At 45.8% G+C, this 23959-nt stretch overlaps 1 protein-coding gene across 1 annotated transcript in view; it reads right to left on the reverse strand.

The window, feature by feature from the left end:
- ALK (ALK receptor tyrosine kinase) overlaps positions 1 to 23959 on the reverse strand; it is a 676339-nt gene that overhangs the window by 57052 nt on the left and 595328 nt on the right. Inside the window, exons 10-11 of the mRNA XM_078056142.1 lie at positions 22633 to 22727; positions 22335 to 22460 (exon numbers count right to left, since the gene is read on the reverse strand). Of these exons, the coding sequence (XP_077912268.1) occupies positions 22335 to 22460; positions 22633 to 22727 (221 nt within the window). The remainder of the gene's footprint in view (positions 1 to 22334; positions 22461 to 22632; positions 22728 to 23959) is intronic.

The raw sequence follows: 23959 nt of genomic DNA on the forward strand, positions 1-23959 counted from the left end.
CAGGAAGGAGAGAAGACCCCTGTCAGGTAAGACAGGCATGGGCAGTGGCTGGACCCTCTCCTCGTTTCTCACCGAGTCTGGCACAGTGCTGGGCAAACAACAGGTGCTCAATCTATGCTACTGTGACTGCATTGAACCTGCTCCCAAAGGTTGGACATATGCGTATAAGATCCTCTTAGCTTGGAGAAGCTCAAAAGAGTAAACCGGACATAGAGTCAGCTCCATGACCCTCTGCCCCCGTTGACCCAGGGACCCAGGATAGTGGTGGGAGCAGGAAACCTTGCACACCTGGCTAGTGGCTTTGTCTATCTGTCAGGACCTCAACAAGGCTCAGCCTCCTTATTTACAACCAACTCAGGTTCATCAACACAGTGAAGGTGGCTTTCAGGCTCTCTATGCAAGAGAAAGTATAAAAAAATGGGGAAACACGTCACATTTGTCTCTGGTGCAGGCTCTCCTTTTCTAAGTCCCTCACCCAGAGTACCCAATGTCCTTACGTGGCCTTCTGGGGGTGGCTCAGGATCATTTAGCACACCCCATCCCTCCACTGCCACTGGGCCATTTCCTTTGAAACTTTCTATCTTTGAGCTAGGCTGGATCTTGAGGAATTGTCAGATTTCATGTTGGCCAGAATTCTAACATTTTTACAACCTATAACAACTTCTTAAAAATGTGTTCTTTTTTTTTATTAATTTTTTTATTGTTGTTAATCCCCATACATTACATCATTAGTTTTAGATGTATTGTTCCATAAAATGTGTTCTTGATAAGTTACTTTTACTTAAAATATAAAAATCTCATGATAAGATTGAAGAAATTATTTCCCTCTAATGTGATTAAGTCAAATTCTACCTATAGAAAATTGTGGAAAAATTAATTTGGTATACATAGTTTTGCTGACTAAAACGTTAAAGTGAAAAATTTCTGAAGACTTTCAACTAATTTAATGATGTGGAAATGAAAGCTTAATTTGGGTTGCTAATTACAAGCAATCAGATTGAGATTGCACTGGGTAGTTTTGATAATCTGAAAACTTGGCCAGTGTGGTGGGCTTTTGTGATACTGCCCTGACCCCAAGGTCAGAGACCAAAGTTCTAGCTGAGATTCCAATGTATACAGCTACTCAACACTGTGTGTTCAACGCTTTTCTCCGCTGGCTTCACTTTTTTGAAATGAAGATGTTGATTTCTACTTGGTTTCTGAAGGTCGTTTCAAGGGCAAGAAGGTGATGAATCCATTCATGTTTGGTGTGAATGGTTGATTGTTAATTTTATGATCTTTCTGTATTCTAAAGGAGGTAACCTGTTATTTCAAAGAGCTAACTCTTCTAATACTGAGGGCATTTTAGCAGAGCTCTCTTGGCCAGTTGCCTTTTTATCCTCTCCAGCACCCAAATCCTAAGTGTGGGCTGTGCCCAAGTGGTGAATAGAAAAGCACATGGATTTAGGGGCAGCCTTATCAATTATTGGTTGTGGGACCTTGATAGAGCTCCTTGGTCTGTAAAAGGGGCTGGATTGGCATGAGGATTAAAGGAAGTATGGGATATGAAATGTCTTCGTAAAATCCAAAACTCTAAAAATATGAGTTGTGTCCATGATTCCTGCTTACCCCCAGGGCAGGTGCTGTTCTTGACAATGGGAAATGTGACCAGGGGAGTTTCTGTGAATATAGATCCTCCACTAGCAGCACCTAGGGATTTAAACTCAGTGAGCTGGAGATGAGAATGGGGACAGAGAAAAAAAGATAATCCTGGAAAGGGAGCTGAAAAATCCACTTGCTCCATATGAGCTCCAGCTCTTTGAAGCCTATTCTCAGATCCAGTGTGTGCCTAAAGCAAGCAGCCTGGGTTTGGGGGCAGCCTTTTCAATCTGGGGCAGAGCCATGACAATCCATGCAGTTAATTCAATCCTGGAAATGAAAGAATATATATGTATTTTTTTTTCTTTCTTTTTTCCTCAAGACTGTGCTGTGGAAGAGAGCTAAAGGTATGGGTGTGGCACCCTACCTAAGCATCTCCCCTTCCGCGGGACCCACTTCTAACTTCAGTCTCGGTTAACATTGCTCTAAATGTTCTGAGACATTCCCAGAGATGCTGGGATTCTACTTCTTGACCAGGTAGGGTATTTGGTGAGGTAGGAAGAGAAGCCCTTTGGATCCAGATGGACTAACTTTTCCTACCCTGGATTTTGCTCCTGACCAGCTATGATACCTGGGGTAAATCATATACCTCTCTGAGCCTCAGTTTCCTAATCTGAACAAACCAAGATTGGACTTAGTGAGACTACTGAATAACGACTTAAGCAAAGTGCGTAGAAGAACGTATGACATTAGAGATGCATGATGAATACAGTTTAAAATTGCGTAACTTCCTGTTCAATTTCTAACTGTGGGAAGCAGAGACACCCAATCTCAAGACTTATGTTCCCCATTCCATAAGAGGGGGGATATTAGGGCTGTTTCTCAATAAAGGGATCAGTATTTTCCCAACTCAGTGGACATATATTAGTCTCAGGTGATTTCTATACACAAAATTTTGTTTTTATTTTCAGTGATTTCTGATGGAAAGGTCCAGAGAGAAAATTCTTTCTAGAGTGGATTCCATGGGAACGAGATTGCCATCCCAGGTCAGATCATGATTTATACAGCTAGAATTCTCTTGCTTTCAGCAGCTTTCCAGGCATGGTGGTCCTCTCTGCTCCCTCAGATGGCCCTGACCCTCATAAATCTGTTTGGAGTTGCTTGGAATCAATTTATGTTTCCCACCAGCTTTACCTCTTTGGGGAATGGGGTTTCTGAGTTCATTGCCCATTGTCCAAGGGCTGTCCTGCTTCTTATGTATGTGGGCCTGTCTTGCTTGAGCTTCATCCTGTTGGTTCTCTTTGCTTATTCTGTCTGGAATCTGACATCATAGAATGTCACAGCAAGATGGGACCTTGGAGATCACTGAATTCAGTGGTCCCCAAAACACCTGAGGACCTTTAAAAGTATGAATTTCAGAGCCCTGGAGATTCTGATTAGTAGATACTAGGTTGGACGATGATTGGGGGAGGACAATACTTGCATTTTGTAAAAACTTTCTCAGGAGAATCAACCAGATTTGTGAACTAAGTCCATCTACTTCATTGTCGAAATGGAGAAAGAACATTCTAGAGAAGGGAGGAGACTTTTCTAAGTAAATTAGCTTTAGAGAAGGAACTAGAAATTGGGGGTTCTTCCATCTATGTCCAAAGATCCTTTGGTGGTGATCAAGCCCCTCCCAGCTTCCCGTCCTGAAGATTTCTAGCCTTTTCAGATCGTTCCTACATGAATCCCTGATCCTGTGTCCTTCCTAGGACTTTAATGCTAGAATCTGTTTTTCAAGATAAGGTTACCAGAACTGTGGGTTTGTATAAGGGGACAGGGACAATTGCTATTCTGCTTTATTTCTGGTGTCCCTCTAGAGTGCCTAACACAGTGTTGGCCCCCTTCAGCTGAGCACTGGGTTAAGGCTTATTGGGAGCAGGCCATAATAATTTCCAGATCCTTGCTTGAGAAGTGGGTTCATGGATGTAATTGGAAACTACTGCTGCTCTGAGCCTGGTGGTATTAACTGCCACGGGCCCAGGAAAGCCCCAGAGGAGGCATCTGGAATGGGACCATGGGAGCAGGAAGGGTCTGGCAGAACATCAGGCAAGATATCCAGGCATGAGATCCGTTCTAAGCTAAGGCTGATAGAGTGAGAACCATGAGGGGGTAGGCAAACACTAGGTTGATTTTCGGAAGTGTCTCTGGGGGTGGAAAGTATTGGATACAACCTTATAGATCAAAGCAGGCAGGTCCAGAACCTGAGAAGCAGGAGGATTAGTGACAGTAGCCCCAGGGGGCAGGAGAAGTCAAGGTGATCCCAGGGTAGAAGCCATTTGTTTCCTGACTTGTTTTATGCTTCCTTCTGTGTGTGTGTGTTGGGCGGGAAGGGTTGAACCTCAGACACCCGAGAAGTAAACTCCTCCCATGAAGGGGGCAAAAGCCTCTCAATATAGAATGTGCATATAATATGAGTCAGGCACTGTGATGTTATGTATGTATTAAATTTAAAAATCAGGAAATTCAAGTTCAGAGAAGCCAAGTGACTGGCCTGTTGTATGTAGAGTGAATAATCAGTCAAGCCAAGAATTAAGCATAGATCTTCTGAGTTCCAGTTCAAGACTTGAAGAGGTGCTAGACTCACCAGGAAATCCTCATGGAACTTGTCTGAGAGTCTGGGTTTTTTTTTTTTTTTTCCTTTTAAATCCATAAGCCTTGGGCTCATGTAAAGCCAGGACAGACCATACCAAGATTGCTCAGGCCCAGAGAGTAGGCAGGCCACAATGAGGGGACAGGTGAGAGTCTGGTCAGGATAGCATGGTGGGTGGACTCTCAGCCCCAGAACTGTGGCCCTATAGTATTGTAGCATAGCAGAGTACAAGCTTTAGGGGGTCATGGGCATAAGCCAGGGAAAGCAGGTGCTCAGCATCAGGACTCTGGTCCCCAGAGAGGCCATGGGGAGCCAGAGGTATCAAAAGGAAAATCCAGTAACTGGAATGTTTACAAGGCCAGGAAGCAGAGATGTAAGAGAGAGGGATTGGGTCATGAAACAATAAGGCAAAAGCTTGGTTTTTGGCGAGAAGATCAAGGTCACAGACTAGTAGTGCGGTGGGCTTGAGGCTGAGCTGCCAATCTGAGAGTACAAGGGTCCTCGTATTCCCCTAGATGAGAGTCTACATTGGTCTCGTATTCCCCTAGATGAGAGTCTACATTGGTCCCTGAGGCTCTGTGGAGCTATGGGAGGATCAAATGCCCCCCAAGGAGGAGCCTGGATTGGGGGTAGGGGAAGGAGGAAGCCTGGTTCTTTTCTCTAGGAAAAAAATAAAAACCAACAAAAATAAGACCAAAACTATTGTATTAAAACTCATTTAGGAAAGAAAAAAAAAAAAGAACTGCTTTATCTTGTTCTACTTATACCACACAAATACTGATTGGTTATAGACAGCTGAGTAAGGAAATACCCATTAAACACTGGGTTTCATTTTAAGTATATTGCAGTACCCTCCAAGAAGAAACAAATCAATTAGTAAAAAACGCACAATGCCAGAAAAATAGGCTAGACGGTGATTGTGCTAGTTTTATTACTGTTGCTAAGCCATCTCATCTGCTCAATTGAATGCAAAGAAATAAAGCGTGATACCAAGGAAAATAAGTTTTCAACTATTGCTATTAATCACAATAATAAGGATCTGCCTCCTGTTGAAGGCCTATGTGGCTGTACCACAGAAAAGCACTCAATGGAGCTGGTGGATTTTTTGGTACCATTTTGATTCTGATCCATGGAATTGAATTCTATCTGTATCTGTTGACTGAGCTGAACTTCACGGGAGCTGTGGCATATTGAGTCATTTCAGCGGCCATTGTAGATACCATTAAATAAAGTCATGACCCAAATCCAAGTAAATACAATCACTCACCATCCATAAATGTATATGACACCATTCTTTATTATAAATTGAAAAAAGTAACCCTTTTTTTGGGTACATGATGAAAATTAATAAATTGTTCTCCTTATTAGGGAAAAATAAAAATAATACACATATTGTAGCCATCGTGAAGTTAAAACATTTCTGTCATCTGTCTCAAATCTTTAAATAATGGAGCAGTGTCCCCTTCTTGTGATCAGTGATTATTGGTTTTTTTTTTTTTTTTTGGAATGTTAGCAGTTGTTGAAACTTAATGCTTAGCTCCATTTATTTATTGGGAGTTGCAAAATAATGATATTCAAATGATATCTTTTTCGCTTATTTATTAGTTGGAATATATAAGGAGATGCTTCCTTTCATCTACTATTTGGTTACCAATTGGTAGAGTTCATACAGGAAAGGCAGGATAAATGCTCAATTCTTTCATCTTATTTATAGCTTCAAGATGATGGATTCATTTTCTATCATCCTCTGAAGTTGACCAATTAGTTGTTTATATATCATTATTAATCTATGAATTTAACTATATTTTTGAGTTTTAATTAATCATAACTATTATTCTTTAGAAGTTCACATTGTCACATTTTTGCTCAGTGGTAGCTTCCTAAGTTATTTTGCTTCCTTGCTATCTGGTATGATGAAATGTTCCTTCCCTAGACCTGGGCTCAGCCATCTTCTCAAAAGCTTTGATTTCTTTTAGTGAAAAAAACATCCCGTAAGTACACAATCTAGGTGCCATAGACACTTACTGTTACTGGGCTGGTGATTGTTTCTAGGCTTCTTTAGAGGACAGAGCTAAGATACATGTATGTGTATCAGTATAAACATACGTACATATGAAGTAGATACATATGTATATGACAAAATACCTCATGAGCTCACAATGATACTTTCAGGTCAAATTCAGGACTACAAGGTTTTAAATTTAATCTCTTTTGTATTACATCTGCATTTCTTTTTTCCACACTGAGAATCTTGGTTCTCAAGAACACAGGTGATAATAGGCTTAGAATATTCTATAATTACCCAGTTACTTTATTTATCCTTCATAATACACAAAATAGTATCAGAACTACAACACGGCTACTTTACCATTATTGATATAAAAACTGAGATCAGGGGACCCTGGGTGGCTCAATTGGCTAAGCGTCCGACTCTTGATGTCGGCTCAGGTCAGGATCTCGGGGTTGTGAGATCAAGCCCCTCGCTGGGCTCCGCTCTGGGCATGGACCCTGCTTAAGATTCTCTCTCTCCCTCTGCCTCTGCCCCCCTCCCCTGATCCTGCTTGCATTCTCTTTCTCTCTCTAAAAAATAAAATAAAATAAAATAAAAAAATAAAAACTGAGATGAGTTAAAAATTTTTTTGGTGTATGTGCTCTCCTTTCTCCTATAATTTCCCAAAGCTGTACTGTAGCTATAGTGTTTGGGCATATCACCATTACATACAATACTCTTTCCTCTTGAACCTTTAGTTAGTCTCACTTCTGTAAGTGCTATATGTTTAATGCTCCTATCAGTCATGCCGAAATATCTCTAGTCATTTTGGTTGTCTGAGCTTATTTTCAAGTAGATTCCTTAGGAAGGGCTCATGGGGATAATATTCTTTGAGTTCTTGGATATTGATAATATTTTTTTCCCTTGCGTATATTAAATATATTACTCCATTTTTTTTTCTGGTATAAAGTAGTACTATCAAAAACTCTGATGATAATCTAAATTTCATTCTCTAATAAATCACTTGCTGTCTTTGGTTAGGTGCCCAAAGTCTTTTTCTTCTTTTTCTTTAATTTCCAGCAATTTTACTAGAATACCCTTTGGTATTGCTCACCTGGGTTAGTATTCTCAGCAACACAGTGTGCTCTTTTAATAATTAGATTCAATAAGAAAAATTTCCTTGACTTACAGCTTTAAGCACTTGTTTTGTTCCCTTTCTCCGATTTTTCTTCTTCAGGCACTCTTGTTATCTGCATGTTGGATCTTCTCTGCCTATCTTGATGGATGCCATCTTTTTTATTTAAAAAAATTTTTCTCTTTTCACCTTCTATTTCTTGTAAGGCATTAACTGTTGTGTGTATTTGCTCTTGTATGCCTTCTAATTTAGTTTTTATTTTTGAAATTATTTTTTCCTTTTATCTCAAATTCTTTTCTGAGTTTTACCATTTCGTTTTTGATCTTTTGTAACACTGGCTTTTGTTATTTTTTCACTGTTTTAGTGTCAGCTCATTTGGAAATAGGTTACAATTTTGATCTCTTTTGTAGATGTGTCTTTCTGGTATGCTTTCACTTGTGTGTGGGGCTGTTGTTTTGTCTTCTACTCTCTTTTAAAGTTCTTATTGTAATGTGGATAGGATTTGGTCTTGATACCTATGCATTTTTATTTTTTTATTTTTAAAAATTAATCATCTTTATTATATTAGTCACCATACAGTCATACCTATGCATTTTTACATGAAATTAATTTTCTAGGACTTTTAGAGTTCAGGAGCTTTTCTAACTTCACAGAGCTCCTTTTCTTCATACAGTGTTGAAAAATATAGTGGTTTTCCTTCAAACATTTCTGGCTCTCTTTCTTTCCTTCATATTTATCTGGATATCTATCTATCTATCTATCATCTATCTATCTATCTATCTATCTATCTATCTATCTATCTATCTATCTAATGTCTCTGTTATTCCTATCCTACTCAATGTTGGAATTGAGTAAAATCTAGAAAGGAGGTTTGGTGGCCAGGTCCCTCTAGCTCTTTCAAACATTACCATGGCCCCTTGGACTCACATATACCTTGACTGGACAAAGCCTCTCCTAGATTCAGCAATGGTTCTCAAATTGGTTGTCAGTCATTTTCAGCAAGTATCTGTCAGCGATTTTCTCCTGCTCTCAGGTTTATAAGACAGCCTGTTGCCTTCATCTTTCTCTTGCTCAGATGCTGATATTAGGCAGATCTTATGGTGGCTGCACTTTGTCTGCATCCATTTGTATTTGGGGTATTTTTTAATAAAAAAGTTTTTGTTGTAAATGTCCATGGGTTTTCAGTTTTGATATATGGTTGTTTGCTTTTAGATTCAGAGAGACGGACAACTATGCTGGTACCACCATCACTGCCATCTTCCCAGAATCTTTGAGAAAAGTTGTAATGTAGGAATCACTTAAGGTCACTTGCTATGATTAGCCCTTGTATATCATCTGTCTGGTCAGGTCTCTCACCCGCATTTCTACTACTGGGGCTTCAGGGTTTTTCAGACTACATATCAGGGACATCTCCAATGACCATGGCCTAGAACTTGCTGTTACATCATGTCTGCCTTTTATGGGATACAGCCCACTAAGTATAATTTAACTTTTTCTTGATAGTGCCACCCAGACTTAGCCAGTTGTTTAGGGCTATTTGTCCCTTCATGAAATGGCCCTCAACTATAAATACTTTATACTAATCCACTTTCTTCTCTCTCACTGTCACATATGTTTTCCTAGTGCTTCAGCATGTCCTTCTATGTATAATCTTATTTTATACTCAGTGTTGGGTGAGGGCGTGAGAGTGACCCCATATCTCTGCCTCAGGCTAAGGGCCAGCTAGCTGCAAGAGGCCTTTATCTCACAATTTGGGGATGTATTGATATCTTGGTACTCCTATTTAGTAGATGGTGGAAGTTCCTGGAAGTCTAACCTTAGGTAGAAAGACGTTATTATGATTTTGAGTGAACAGGGCCTCCAATTTCAACGTATTTCATTATAGCACATTTATGTAACACCTCCATCCTCCAGCAAGTTTAGCTCCTGAAAACCATGTTAGGTCAGTAGAGAGGGAAGGGGGAAGAATCACTTTTATCTTACCAGATAGGCGACCATGTAGAAAAGTTAAATCTGGGGCTAAGTGAGGAGAGGCAGGTCACATTTACTCTTCCTACAACACAGTTCTCGGTGAATTTTCCATGTTCTAGTTTGCTTCTTAGACTGAGTTTCTTTGCATGACATATGCACACACATGCACACTCTTACACACACTCTCATACCCACCATGCAAACTCTCACACACATACTCTCACACACTCACACCCACAACACTCACACCACACATATACTCCATATACTCACACCCACCACAAAACTCTCATATGCTCACACTCACACTCACACACACACATCACACAAACTCTCACACCACACATATGACCCACTCACACACTCCACACACTCACACACCACATATACACACCACACACACACACACACACACACACACACACACACACAGTGTTCATTTGTGCAAAGCTTTCTGGTCATTTCTCTCTTGTTCTTTTTTGATGATGAGAAGTTAGGAGGTGGTAATAATAATTCAAACACCAGCCCTGTCTTCTGTGCTAGATAGGCTCCTGCACATGATCTGTGTTTTACTGTTACATCATTGTCTCCTTGGCCCCTCACACAGTTCCACTAGACAGGTAGGATGCCTAAAAATGCTGAGGTCTCCCAGAGAACAAAGACCAGAGGCCCATGTCCCTCTCTGCTGGGAGGCAGATATCTCTTCATGGAAGGGAACCTCTGAGCTAGCCAGCTCCCCACCAGCAGGGCAACAAGTCAGGGCTGTTGAGATAAAAGCTGCTTTCAGGATGGAATTACCCTAAACAGCTCTGACACCCGGCAATCTGAGGGCGTTTTTAATGGCTCCTGTGATGGTTGCTGTGTTGTGTTCTCAGCCACCCCCTGCTCCCTGAGGGAATGTCAGTAACACATGAGAGAAGAGAAAGGTCACAGGAACAACACTCTCCTGAAAGCAGACTGTAAAAATTAAGTTAAGGGAGTCCTCGGGGCTAATTGTGTTATTCCCAAGTTGGCTTCAAGGCCAGAGTTGTGTTAATAAAGTATTTGATGGGGAGAGGGGTGTTGCAGACTCACCCATCTGGGGCTTACACATAATGGATTTGGTTTTGAGTTTCCAGCGGGAAGTGGTGGTGGTTCGAACACCAGCCTTGCCACATGCAGGCCTAAAGAGTCATTGATTTCTGCCCATATCTGCTCTTCTCCATGGACCGGTTGGGGGGCGTGGGGGGAGAAGACCTAAGTCTGGTGCTTGGCCATGGGGGTTATGTAACAGGATTCACTGCGTCTGGAGAGAGGGGCAACAGTACAGGAGGCCAGAACCCTTCGTTGCTTTATTCTTAGTAGTTCTTGCTTATGGTCTGGTTCTAAGTCATGAAGGGTGAAATCCTTACAAGGCCCTTGTGACTGGGACACTTCTGACAGATGGACAGATGAAGGGCCGGTGGCCCAACTGGCCAAGTGATTTGGAACTAGAAAGAACAAATGTCCTGACTTCTGCGTCTAGGTCTTGGACCTTCTAGGATGAATTGGAGAACAAGGACACCTGAGAGGGTGGGAAATCCAAATGTCAAGGCAGAAGGGAAAGGAGTGGGGGAAGAAATAGGACCAAATGATGGACCAAAAAGAGAAGGCAATGTGTCTGAGTGAGAGGCCTAGAGAAAAGGGGAGGAGAGACACTTCTTTCTTATTCCTGCTTATGGTGCCACCATGGTGGCCAGAAATGCAGCATCATAAGAAACAAACATGGGGAGAAGGCCAAGAAGATCACGGAGATATGTGTCTCCCCATCATCAGGCACTGAATTAATGACACTAGTCATGTATAGGGCCACTGAACTAATGTCAGCAATCATCTATAAAGTACTTTTTGTTATGGCACTGGACCCTTCCTTGGGCTCCCAGCCATTGTCTGGGTCCTACTTCAATCTGAATGGACCCTTCTAGAATCAAGATCTCCAGCAATGACCACAGACTCCTGCTGCTATCCCTCAAACAGTGATGGAGAGAGGGAGTAGGGTTCCAAAGCTTCTTTAGACACCATACATGGCCTTCAGCTTGCCTTTGCGCTGGTGGGGAGCCAGACATTTGGGTCGCTCTCCCCGCCTGGCCTGCTCAGCCCAGGCATGTGCTCCCCTTTTTTCACCCACTCTCGGCTGTGTCTCTGCACACTTCATAGTCAAGGCCTTTACATTTATGAGAGTTGTAGCTATGCCGTGAGGGCCTTGGAGGTTTTCCCAGGCCAAGTCTGCCTAGGAGTAAAAAGTAGGACTTTAATGTTAGTAACGAATAGCATCATCTGGTTCTGCTCTGATACACACTTGAAGGAACCTGGAGTTTTCTCTGTTAATACCCCCATCATTGTAGCACACACGCACACACCACATATGCTTTGCCACTGTCATTTCTGTCCCCTTAACTTGCTTTATTTTCTTCACAAAACATCACTATCTGAAATATATCACCGCACACTTGTCTGTCACCCTCATTGGCATATAAGCTCTACAAGCCAAGTAAGGCTTAGTCGATTCTGTTCACTGCTTTGTCTCCAGGACCTAAAACAGTGCCAGTCATGTAGGAGGAAGTTAATAAACCTTTGTTGAGTGAAGAACAAAACAACATAGAAAGAAGAGAGTAGGCCAAATACCAGCCCTCAAACCCCCTCGAGGGGTCAGGAGGAGGAGATCATGCATGCTGAGGGTACTGCATGTGGTTTGGGGGGAGCACCTTTGGCCCTTGGTGTTCCTGTATTAACATTAGAGCATTAGAGCAATATAGGATGGGAAGGGCCAGGCAGTCCTGGTAGTATAAATGGGTGTTTGTTGAAAGGTATTTTGTCTCTTAGCCATGACTGCACAACAGAAAGGGGTAGGGCCCGAGGAGACAGCACACATCTCCACATTGTCACTCACGTACACACCAGCACACACTCATAGACATACAGCCACACCCACATTATTGACATGTAGGGAGCCCTGCAGTCCTTAAGAGAATGCTTGAGTCCTACTCCTTAGTAGTGTGGGCCCTCCACTGACCTGACCATTGACAGAAACTATCAATTCATAGACTGTATGGACTAGTTAGTAGGATCAAAGTCATAAAGCCAGTTGAGTAAAATAAATAGTCCTTGTTTCCAGGTAGTTATTTTGAGGCCCTGGGGAGTTTTCCTGATTCTGTTAGGTTGTTGGACAAGCCCAAACCATGCCTTATTTTCCTCACTTGTTAACATTAATCCTGGAATAAGATCAATCTGTCAGTCACTTAAAAAATAATAATTAAATGTGTAAAATGTGCTCACATTATTATGAAGATACTGTCAATATTCACTGTAAAAACCAAATCAGGCCTCTCAGATCCAATCTCCTGGGATTTGATTAAAAAGCTGTTCCTGGAGAAAGTTCTGGAGTCCTCATATGACTGAGATTTTGACAAGCTTTAAAAGACTAAAATCGCTCTTTCAATTTATATCAGTGAGTGGGTCTTTTTGGGGCAATCCTCTATGGCCCCACATAAGTCATATATTTCCCCCAAATGGAGTTTGAGGGTTTCATTTGCAAATTGAAGATGAACTGTGTTGGGAGGGAACTGATTGTACAAGAGGACCCAAAATGCAGAATACTATCCCTCCTCCTTTTTTAGCTCTAAGAGTGCCTCGCTGGGATTTGCTTGTAACTTTTGCAAAAAAATTCAAGGAAAAATATACTCAGAACACACACTTACGTATAAACAAAGGTGCATAGCTCACAGTTTGGGGAGGAGGAAGATTATAAATACACTGAAAATTTATATAGGGCAACATATGGGGGGGATGAGTGAACTGGCCCAATCTTTTCCATTATATATTTTAATAATAATGTTAATAACAATATCTCAACAACATTTTATGTTAGTATATTCTTTTGTACCCTTCAAAGCCTGCTAGGAGTGAGCTCATTTGCTCAGTACAATAGCCTGCTCGAGAAAGAAGTGGCAGGTAACTGTTATCTCTGCTTTACACAACGAAGGAAAAAACTGGGCCCCAGAATGTTTGATTCTCCTCAAATCGCAAAGCTAGAACCTAGTCTCCAGGATTCTTGACCAACCCATTTATCGTCTTGCTGTGGATTGGCACTCAGGGGGTGTTTTGTGAATATTTAGGTGTCTGATAGGCTTGAGATCACTAACAGGAATTCTGCCCATCAGCCTCCACAGTGAGTTCTCAAAGCTTCCTGTTAATCGGGTGATCTCTGGCACACAAAAGCCCACTGCAGGTAGGTTCTAAGGTGGTCAGCGATCTCTGCATCCTGGTAGTCACACCTTGCTTAGTTTCCTCCCTTTGAGTACGGGTGAGACCTCTGCTTTGCTTTTAAGCAATAGAATATGGTAAAGGGGATGGAATGTCTTTTTCATGATTACATTACATAAGATTGTAACTAACTTCCATCTTGCTTGCAGACTCTCTCTTTGTGTTTCTCCCTTTCTCTCCTCCTCCTCTCTTCCTAGGCTTCTCAAGAACTGCCAACAATCATGTGAACTTGGGAGTGATACCTTCCCTGGTTGAGCTTTCAGATGAGACCCAGCCTTAGCTAACACCTTGATTGCAACTGTATGAGAAACGATGAAGGAGAAAACGCAGCTGAACTGTGCTTAGTTTTCTGACCTGCAGAAACGAATATAACAAATGTGTGTTGTTTTAAGCTACTGCATTTATGGTAACTTGTTATAAAGCAATAGATCACTATCTAGCCATCCCCAAACTCCACACGAGCACATTCACTGGCTTCCACGTCTTCTGTGTAAGCACCCAGTGTGGAGGGCCCTGGCTAGGCTGCATTCTCCCGGGTGTCTTCTCTCTCCTCCTCGACTCAGTGATGGCCAGGGTGACTCCATCTCTTGTCCCTTTTCCTCTTGCCAGTGGAGGAGCAAGTGGGGAGGATCCCCTTATGTGATCTAGAGTTAGTATTTCAGTCTTTCTCCTCTTAGTTCCTCTGTTCAGCTCTGGGCCCAGATGAATTAAAACAAAACAAAACAAAACAAAACATCTCTCTGTCCAAGACCACTGAAGCTTTGCTGCAACAAGCAGAAAACTGAATAGGCTCCAAGGGGGTGCAGGTTTGTTCTGCAGGCTGAACCAGCAAGTCTGGGAGTAGGGCGATAATTAAAAGTGGTCTTCCCCACAACAAGTGCTTAATGCATTTGCACTGATGGAGGGACCTTTTGTGTTCTGCTGGTCTTGGAGCTAAATGATCTTAATCAAGCTGTGCTGAGACCAGAGTTCCTGGATCATTTGTTGTCTCCCACTTATGCAGCCTTTCACTGAAACAAATGGGTAAAAGCAACATGTTTTCTGAGGCCATCCAAAGGAGAGAGGGCAGTGAATCATCTCCTCTGCTAACAGGAGCTGTGGCCTGGTGTTAAGGCATTTTGTCTGTAGCTTGGCCATGATTCCAACCACCACGTAGCCTTAGACTGGGGGTTCGTGAGGTGTTTTCGAGTCTGTCAGAGCTGGATGATGCTGTGCTGTTTCTCCACTGGGGCCCAGGGTTGGGAAGTTTTGAAGTAACAGCATAGATTCTTTCCTTTCTCAAAGGACACTCGATATCTTTTCAAAAATGATGATCAGTTCAGTAGAATTTGCAATGCACCCATCTTGGATGAAGACCTCCTCATCATCCAGCACAGGGTGAAGTCAGAGCCATGGAGTGGGGGTTGGGGGGGGACCCGCCCAAATTCCAGATGCGATTCCAGAATTAGAAAATGGAAAGGGAGCCAGGATCTCCCTTGTGCTGAGGTATCAGTGGTTTCATCTCAGGCTTATGTGGACCCAGCTCTGGGTGGTGCATTTTTCAAGATTGGCGCTTTGTCTCCTTCCCAGCTGCAGGCCCTGGGGCACCCAGCACAGGGCTTGGCACAGACCAGGCATACAGCACATGCTTGTTAAGCTTGTTGAATTGAACTCAGCCCTGCATGAATTTTTTTTTTTTTTAAAGGACTGGGATTCAGGGAATTCTAAGAACACACTGACTGGAAAGCAATGATGCTTTCTGTGTTGAATGCTGAGCTGAATTTCCTGAGTTGGAAAGAGAAAACCAGTCGATCTGGATGCAGCAAGAGCTTTTCCCTTTTCAGCAGCTGGGTGGTATTTCGGATTGCTCCCAGTGGGCATAGTGTTAGAGCGGGAAGACTTTGGAGTGAGCCAGCTTGAGTCTGGATTCTGGCTCTGCACTTTGACTGGGGGGGACAAGCTACACAACCTTTCTGATGCTGTCTCCTCACTTCTGAAATGAAGAACACAGCAATGACTCAATCAGCTCCGTGTCCTGCTCCTCTTTCAGCCTGGGACAGGCATGCACTCACCTAATCCTTTTATAGAGCCTATGAAATGGAAGCACTAGTGAGAAAAGCACCATTTTTTTTTGATGTGGGGAAACAAAGGCGCAAAAAGGAGAAGGAAGTAGCTTAAAGTAAGTGGCATAGCTGGGACTTGAACACAGGTGGTCTGAGCTCTTGGAAAGTATGCCCAATTCAGAATGGGTGAAGCGGCGTGGGAGGTTCAGGCTTCCGGTCATGGAATGTGTAAGTCACAGGAATGAGAGGTACAGCGTAGGGAGTCTAGTCAATGGTATTACAATGGTGCTGTGTGGTGCCAGACGGAAGCTACACTGGTGGGGAGCACACAGCATAATGTATAGATTTGCCGAATCACTGTGTTGTACGCCTGAAACGAATGTGAAGTTGTGTGTCAACTATACTTCAATAACTAACAAACAAACAAAAAACCAACAGCGATGCCATCCTGCTTTCTGATAGTGATGTCTATCCTCGGGGAGCCTGGGGGGCAGTAAGGACCAAAGGAAAGAAGCTGAACATGCTTAGTAACCGGGTACAGATCCAAGGCGGCAGCCTGCAATGGTGGACTATTGGCCCCGGAAGCTGTTGCTGGTAGGGGGGCTCTGTCGGAGGGAGGCGGGGAGCAAGCCTCCTGCTCAGCCCTCCCGTCCGCCCTGCACTGTCACCAGATCCCTGTGGCAGGGCTTTCTCTCCCTCAGCAACCACGCAGGCCACCTCTTGGGGATGCTGACGGGGTCTCCTAACACACAAAACCTCTTGCACTGGAAGAGACTCTTGCACGTCAGTCACGGGCATCATGCATTCACAAATTAGTTCATGCCGCCTGTCTTCCCGGAGCCTGGCCCTTTTAGCTCCCAGGGAAGGGAGCCGCTCTCAAATGAAGAGTGACATGGCAATTGGGTGGGCACTGAACCTGTCGTGGGGACTGGGGGCCCACAAGCCTTGTTAAGGCTGGTGCTTCATGCGTCCTCACGAGTTCCCTTGCTATAAATAGGTGATAATCCACAATACTCGGTAAAGAAGCAGACCAGCTGAACAGGAACATGGCCAGCCACCCAAACAAGTCCCCACGATTCTATCTACGGCCCATGCCTGCCCAAGTCGTAAGGAACTGCTCCCCCCAGTGGAATGGCTGCTGACAAAAGTACGTTCCATGTGCACCAGTGAGGACTCGGGTGCACACAGGGGTGCCAATTAGTTGCAATTATCAGCTTTCTTACATGTGTGTGGGTACATCGTGTGCTGAGGGTGCTGTTTGGAGTATCAGTGAAGATGCAGATGTGCTCTAAGCAAAAACTTTAGACAGAGTTTTTTTCTTGTTTTTTTTTCAGAGAAGAGATTCCTCTAGAAGACTAGTCAACGGTAGAATTCCTTTAAGATTTATGACAACTTGCCCTTCCAAATGTTACCTGGCTTAGAAAACTTAATTTTTCTATACACTTTTTAAAAGGACCATGTTTTTTAGCTTCTTATACAAGTTGTATAAGTTAAGGCAAGTTACTTACCCTGTTTCCTCATCTGTAAAAGGGGGATTACATTAGAGTACCAACTAGTGAGATAACGCATACAGAAGAGCCCAGGACAGTTGCTTACATCCAGCACTACCCAGTGACTGGTGGTTTTTAGGTGTGTAAGAGGAGATGACAAAATGCTTTGCTGTCTGAGAGATAAAAACTTAAAAGTATGCCGTGTGACTCTGAGCCAGCCCCTCACCTTCCCCAGGCCTAGGCTCCTCCTCATCTGTTTTCAAGAGCTCAGGCTGCCCTTTGGGGTTGCAGAACTTTATTTCAAACCAGGCTTTCCTTGAGAGTTTGTTAAAAATGCAGAGTGTGACCACCTCTTCCTAGACATTCAGATTCCACAGGTCCGTGGGGACCAGGAAGCTTCATTTTGAATGAGCAGCACTTCTGGGTCCTCCCTCCCCTCACAAGGTGACCCGAAGCAGATGGCGTGAGGAGACACTTGGAGAAAGCCTGGGGTGGATCTGGGTCCCTGCTGCACTCAGGAAGTCCCAGATTCTGTCACTGGGCACCTCTGGGGAAGGCTGTCAATGATGCAATGGAGCCGAGAGTCCAATCAGAGTCCTCCCACCCCCCCACCGCCAGGATGAGTGGGGCTCCCCTGCACTTCTATCCTTACTTGTTTCCTGTCCTCCCCGTGTCTGGGGGCCTCCTGCCTCCCAGACAGGCACACAGTAAAGAGCTACGGCGAAAGCAGGGACCCCAGCTCCCTCCAGCTTGTAGGTAGCTGTCTGCGGTGCCAACAGATGATAGGATGCTACGATTTGTTTGGGATTGGATTAGAATACATTTATTTGTTCAGGAACTCAGTGACTCCTCGCTATTTGGGTACGCCGCCGAAATGAGCTTGGCCGGGCCTGCAACGCCCGAGCGCAGGAGGCTCTGGTGGAAACGAGAAGACAGGTTCTGAGCGAGGGGGCCGGGCCCTGGCAAGCCTGCCTTGCAACAATGCTGTCATCCCCAGAAGAGCACGCTTGGACCATAATGGCTCTAGCTACAAATTCTATTAACTCTAAGAGTTGTTCTGTGGTGAATGGATAATGCATTTAGCAGGAATAGACTCAATCAATTTATATGAAACACATAAAACTTTCTCATTGAAATTGGCATCTGTTCTTGAATCATAGGAGCGTGCGGGGAAATGGACAGTCTGTCACCCTTTCTTCTGGGCACATTAGCAGTGCCATGGGTTAATTAGAGAGATGGGCCAAGAAAGCTCTGGGTCCCTTACACCCTTATCCCTTCAGCCCTTAAAACCTCGGGGTCGGTGATGGGGAGGGACCTGGAGACTGTCTACTTTAAGCCTGGACTATTACAAGAAGCAGTCTGCTTGCCTTTGCCTGTGTGGCCTTTAGCGCCTCTCCTCCGAGCTCTGCTCCGTGGGGGTTTGCTGACATGCCCCAGCTGTTAGATGAGCACAGAGAAGGCTGAGCAGAGGCAGGAGCCGCCCCAGGACCACAGCCTGCTAGTGCAGGCCTGCCAAGGCTGTGCACAGAGCTGCTGACTCCCGGTCTAGTGCTCTTTTCGTGATCCTATACAGTTTTAATTGCCCCCCTGCCCTTCAGCAAGAGAGGTGTACTCAGAAAACAGTAAAGCAACCATCACTAAGCACCTCGGAGGCGAGAGTGTGGTTTGATGCCAGGGCTCCATGAGTTACTGATACTTGTGGGTTGGGCCCAAGGTTTGGGCTGGTTCTTATGTAAGTTTTCTGAGCTGATTCCCTCCTGCTCTCCCTATACAACATGTGAGCTCACAGGAGAGAGGGGTAAGGAGGAAGCTGAGGCAGGGTCATGGGCCTTGGGGGTCCTGCCTGTCCTTATCTGGGCTTTGGGGGGGTGGTAGAGCCGGCTTGTACTCTCATTACTGCCGAGAGAGAGAGAGAGAGAGAGAGAGAGAGAGAGAACTCTGCAGCCCCGTGATTGCATTATCCCAAGCAGTTGGTTAGCGTAATTGTATGTGCAAAGCTGACAAATGTAATTTTCCCAGACTTAATACTTGCCCCATTTTCTCTCTCAGTTTCTTCATCTGATTAGCTAAAGTGACTCAGGCTTCCGAGAATGCTTCATGAAGCACCTGGACAGGCTTTTCCCTGCCTCGATGCTCCAGTGCCTCAGCTCTGCCCTGTGGGCTTCGGGGTGAGGGAACCCCCAGACCTGGAGGTAAGGGCCTCGTCATGGGGCTGACTTTGGGGACGTGCAGAGTGTTTAGGGAGACCTGGATGTGTTGTGAGTGACTGTTTTCAAAAGCCCCTGTGTACCCTTTGTGTTTCCAGGAGCTGCTCTAACCCCCGCCAGGAGGAGAGCTGAAATGCCACCAGCCGACCTTGTTCCAGCCCAGCAGAAACTGACAGCGCTGAACTTTGGGAAGGAAATCTTGTTATTTGGTGTCCCCCATCCTTTGTTGAAGGCCGGGAGCTGACGTGTTTACTGGACATGAGGCCTTTTGTAGGGATGCTCTCCTGCTCTTTCCCATGTTCAGTGTTTATCTCTGGACTTGGCTACCTGGAGTGGCTTAGTTGGCTGAAAGAATGTAGACTTCAGGGTCACATCTTGGCTCCATTCCCTACCAGCGGGGGGACTCATCCCTCTAGACCATCTTCTCATCCCACAGTGGTAATGACACCGACTCTCCCCAGCCAGAGTGAGGTCTGGATAGGTTGGTGCATGAAACACCCCAGCCCAGGGTCAGGCAGGCAGACCCCTCAATCGTTCCTCCCCTCCTCTTCCCCTCCCACTGCAGCCCTTCCTTCTTCTCTAGAAGCCCTCGAAGGCAGAAGCTCTGAGCTGGGCTCAGCTTCCCCTTGCTGGCCATGACCTGCTGGCTCACAGGCCGCCCCTCCCCCTCTACCTGTGCTCTCCTCTTGTACACTGGCAGTTCTTGACCGCCTGACCTGGGTCTTGCTCGGCTCAGCATCTCTGAGCATGTAATTGGCCCCAGAGAAAGTGTGTAGGAACTGTGTGTAGGTCTAGATGAAAGCCAGGTGAGGGAGGGCCACGGCATAGACCCAGGGTGGCCTGTTCTCCTTGACCCTGAGGCTGGGTCCTGGCCAAGTGGCACCTCAGGGGGCGTAATGGGCTTTGCCTGTGGGGGGTGGGGAAAGGCAACCCTGCTCCTCCTTCTCCTGATGAATCAGAGGGTGCTGGGGGGCGGGCAGCATGGTGGGGCTGGGACATCTGTCAGCAGGGGCAGGGGCTGGGAGCCTGCCTCAGTTTCTCCCTGCCCTGGAGCTCCCCATGCAAGAGCAGGTTCCTGGCAAATCATTGTCTCTGTATTCAGTTTTCTAAAGCCTTTCCAAGGAACCCACTAAGGCTGCTTGGGGATGTATCTGCCTCAGTGTCCTCTTCCCTTAGAGGTGGGGTCATTCCAGAAGGGGGCATGGAGACAGAACACTGTCCCATAGCCACCTGCCTCCTGCTCTGAGGCTGGGTTGGGCAGCAGAGGAAGCTCCAGCCTCTCAGGCAGCCACTCGCTTCCGATTTTATTTGGAGGTGGTGGGGGAGCATCGCCGCTTTCCAGCCGCCACATGATTTCATTAGTCTGAGTGGCCACTGTGTGGACCCTCATTGATGAGCCTTTTAGGGACAGTGGGAGTTATATGGCAATAAACTGGGGAGTCAGGCGGGGTGGATGGCTGCTCCTAAGTGCTGGCTGCCAACATCCGAGAACTGATCTCAAGCCTCAAGGGCCACCCACCCCAACCCACCCCATCACCCCGTCAGTCTGTCAGTCCGTAAGTTTTTCCGGAGCTCCTGCTATGTAATCAGTGTTGGTGGTGAGGCAGGGCTGGAGCCTGCCACAAGGTTTGCCGAATGTGTCCTGAATGCATCGCAGGGAGGCAGTCACTGACCAGGGCCCGGGGAGTCCTGGAGGTCCGTCCCTGGGGTGGGGTGGCAGGGAGGGGAGGGGCGGCAAACAATGGACAGAAGGCTGCAGCCCTCACCTTAGCCGTTTTCATGAATGATGAGGCAGAGTAGGGAAATAGAGGTGGCAGGTTCCCCTTCATGTAGACAAATGAAAAAGTGTTTTGAGGATTTAGTTAAAGGTGAAGGGAGGAGAGGGGAGAGGTGAGGGGGAAAAGCAAGGAACTCTTTCCCCCTGGTCTGGCCGCTGGGTTAGATCAGGTAGGAATCGGAGACAGAGAGAGCTACACCCAGGGTGGCTTTTCAGCCAGAGAAAGGAGGGGTTTCTTTTTAGAAGACAAAGCAAAGCTGATATTTACATAATAAGTTGAGAGTCAATGAATTTAGTGTGAAGGTGTAAGTCTCCACTTGTTTTTTTCTTTGTACTTTGCACTAAACAAGGATTTTACATTGTAAGTAGAAATTTATCATTTATCTATTGTTATTTTAATAAAGTGATCTTTTATTGGAAAAAGAGTATGGGTGGACAGTGCTGTACACGTGCTTCTTCAGGTTACTCAATTCACTCCCATACCCAGGCACCCAGCCCACCTGGGGGAACCCCCTGACCTGCTGGTGTTGGGCCCCAGCTTCTCTGGGGCGAGGGTCACAGGCCTAATAACTGCCCAGAAACATCATACTGGCTCTGGAGACTGATTCTAGGAGATTTCCTCCTTGTACAAAGAATAGCTGAGAAGTCACACCATGGTTTAGAGCCAGAGGCTGAAGAAGCCTGTGTTTGAAGCAGTAAGAGTCCCCATGAGAAGTCCTTCAGCCTGGAAGATGCTGAAACAGACAGCTCTGGAAGGGAACCAAGGTTTGGGGAAATGTGTTGAACCTGAAGCTTTGGGGCCTTTACCCGTGACGGGCTAGCCTGGCTTTGTGCAACAAATAACGTTGGCTTGGGGCCCAACCCCCTTTACAAGAAGTCTAATGTAAGGTTTCCTTTGTTCAGTAAATGGGGAGTGGTTTCAAGGGACTGAGTTTGAGGAAAGATCAGCTTGGTTCTCTCGTGTTGGTGCCTGGGTATTCCCCAGGCACAGAGGAGAGTTGCTCCTTTGCTCAACTTCCAGACGCTCCATTCAGCCAGGCAATAAGAGACCCAAACAACCTCCTCTTAGAGCCCCATAGCCAGGGAATAGGTGATGGTCCTTTTAAAGGTTGACTATTTTATTCTTTAAACACAGCTCCCCACTGCCATCACAACCCATATCTTTCTTCTGCCTTTTGCAACAACAACAGAAAATGACTTTGCTCAAATTTGTAAGTTGAACCCTTACCTGTGGGGTCAAAGACGGGGATCTCTCCTGTACTTTCCCAGGCTTTTGGCTCCTTGTTTGGGTTTCTCTCAAATAGATTTCTTGATTTGGGTGCCGTATCCTGTGGTATCTTGTCCTCCCCACTGACTAGAATAGAGAAGACCCCGTGGGCTGAGTTAAGTGAGGCTTGATTTAAGGGAGAGAGCAGAGTATGCCCCTGGGGAAGGTGGGAGAGGCAGGTGGGTTCAGGTTAAGGAGGGAAAGTGAGGCCCGGGGTTGTCTGGGTTGGGGACAAGTGCCAGGGACAGGGTGAACTCACTGGTGAGGTAGCAGTCCAGGCTGATGGAGATATTGTCAAAAGCCACGGTGGCTCTGGATCCTTGCCCCCACCACGCAACAATCTGCAGCCAGAACCTGTAGGTGTTAAGAGGAGCGTGTGTGAGAAACGGCGTGGGTCAGTCACCTGGCAGGACTCAGCATCTGGCCGATGTGTGCGATGCCTGGCTCATAGCGGTCCTTCGTGTGAGCCTCCCCTAATCACAGAGCAGTTGTGAGAGGGGAGCAGTCCACGGCTCCCCCTACTTCCTTGCTGAGGGATTGTTCCATAGGTTAATCCATCCCGGAGTTTGGGGCTTGATTCCAGTACTCCCTGAAGCTCCGAGGAGACCTCTTTCACTTTTTGGGTGTGGAGGGTGGGTAGAAATGGGTAGGCTTGATATTCAGTGGGTACTCCCTGGTGGAGCCGAAGTCATTATTAAAATATTTCTGTACCATCTGATAAAGAGCCACTGTCCCCCAAGTGTCCCCTGGCTCCTTTCCTGGTACCCCTAGTTTTCCCCATTATTCAGCAACTGAAAAGTTAACCCCCTGCACAGCGGGGTGGGGGAAGGATCTCAAGGATCTGGTGTCTTATCCAGTGTCAGTCTCCACTGGGGCTGCTCTGTGTGGTGCCTGACCCGTTGTTAAATATTAAATAATTTGACTCTGATCCCTGGGAGTGTTTGTAACCAACACAGAGCAGACTGTAAGTATTAACAGTAAACCTACTGAGGTTTCTTCACAGAGAAGGCAGACTTTAAGTTGGTTTCGAAGGAAGGCGAGGACTCAGAGGTGTGGATGTGGGGCCGGGGAACCGTGAGGGGAGGACATCTGCAGCGGAGGAATTGGAGTGAGGGATGGCTCAGCGCATGGCCTGGCCCCCGTGGCTCGTGGGTGAGGGGTGTGGAAAGACGCAAAGATGGTGAGCGGCATGTGTGTATCACGCACAGCATCAGGCTTCTCCATGAGCCACGGCAAGGTCACGGTTTCCTTAGATTTCCCGGGGGACTCTGTCGGCGGATGAGCTCCCAGCTCCAGCCCGTGTCACCTGGGACACAGCCAGGCCTGGGATCCTCAGGGGGCAAACAGGGGCCCTAACACTGTCGTCTTGTTCTGTTTACAGCAGTTGCCAGGGTGAGAGAGATGCTACTCGCAGGCAGCAAGAGAACAGGTGCATGGAGCCACTTGGGGATGGAGACTAGAAAGAATCACATCCCTGGGTGGAAGAGCAGTGGGTAAGGCCCCACGGCGCACCTTTCCCATTTCTCCACTCTAGGTTACCACCTCCTCATCTGTTATCCACAGGCTGAGGGGCCAGGCCAGGTGCT

Source organism: Halichoerus grypus, chromosome 10, assembly GCF_964656455.1.
Source record: "Halichoerus grypus chromosome 10, mHalGry1.hap1.1, whole genome shotgun sequence".
NCBI lineage: Eukaryota > Metazoa > Chordata > Mammalia > Carnivora > Phocidae > Halichoerus > Halichoerus grypus.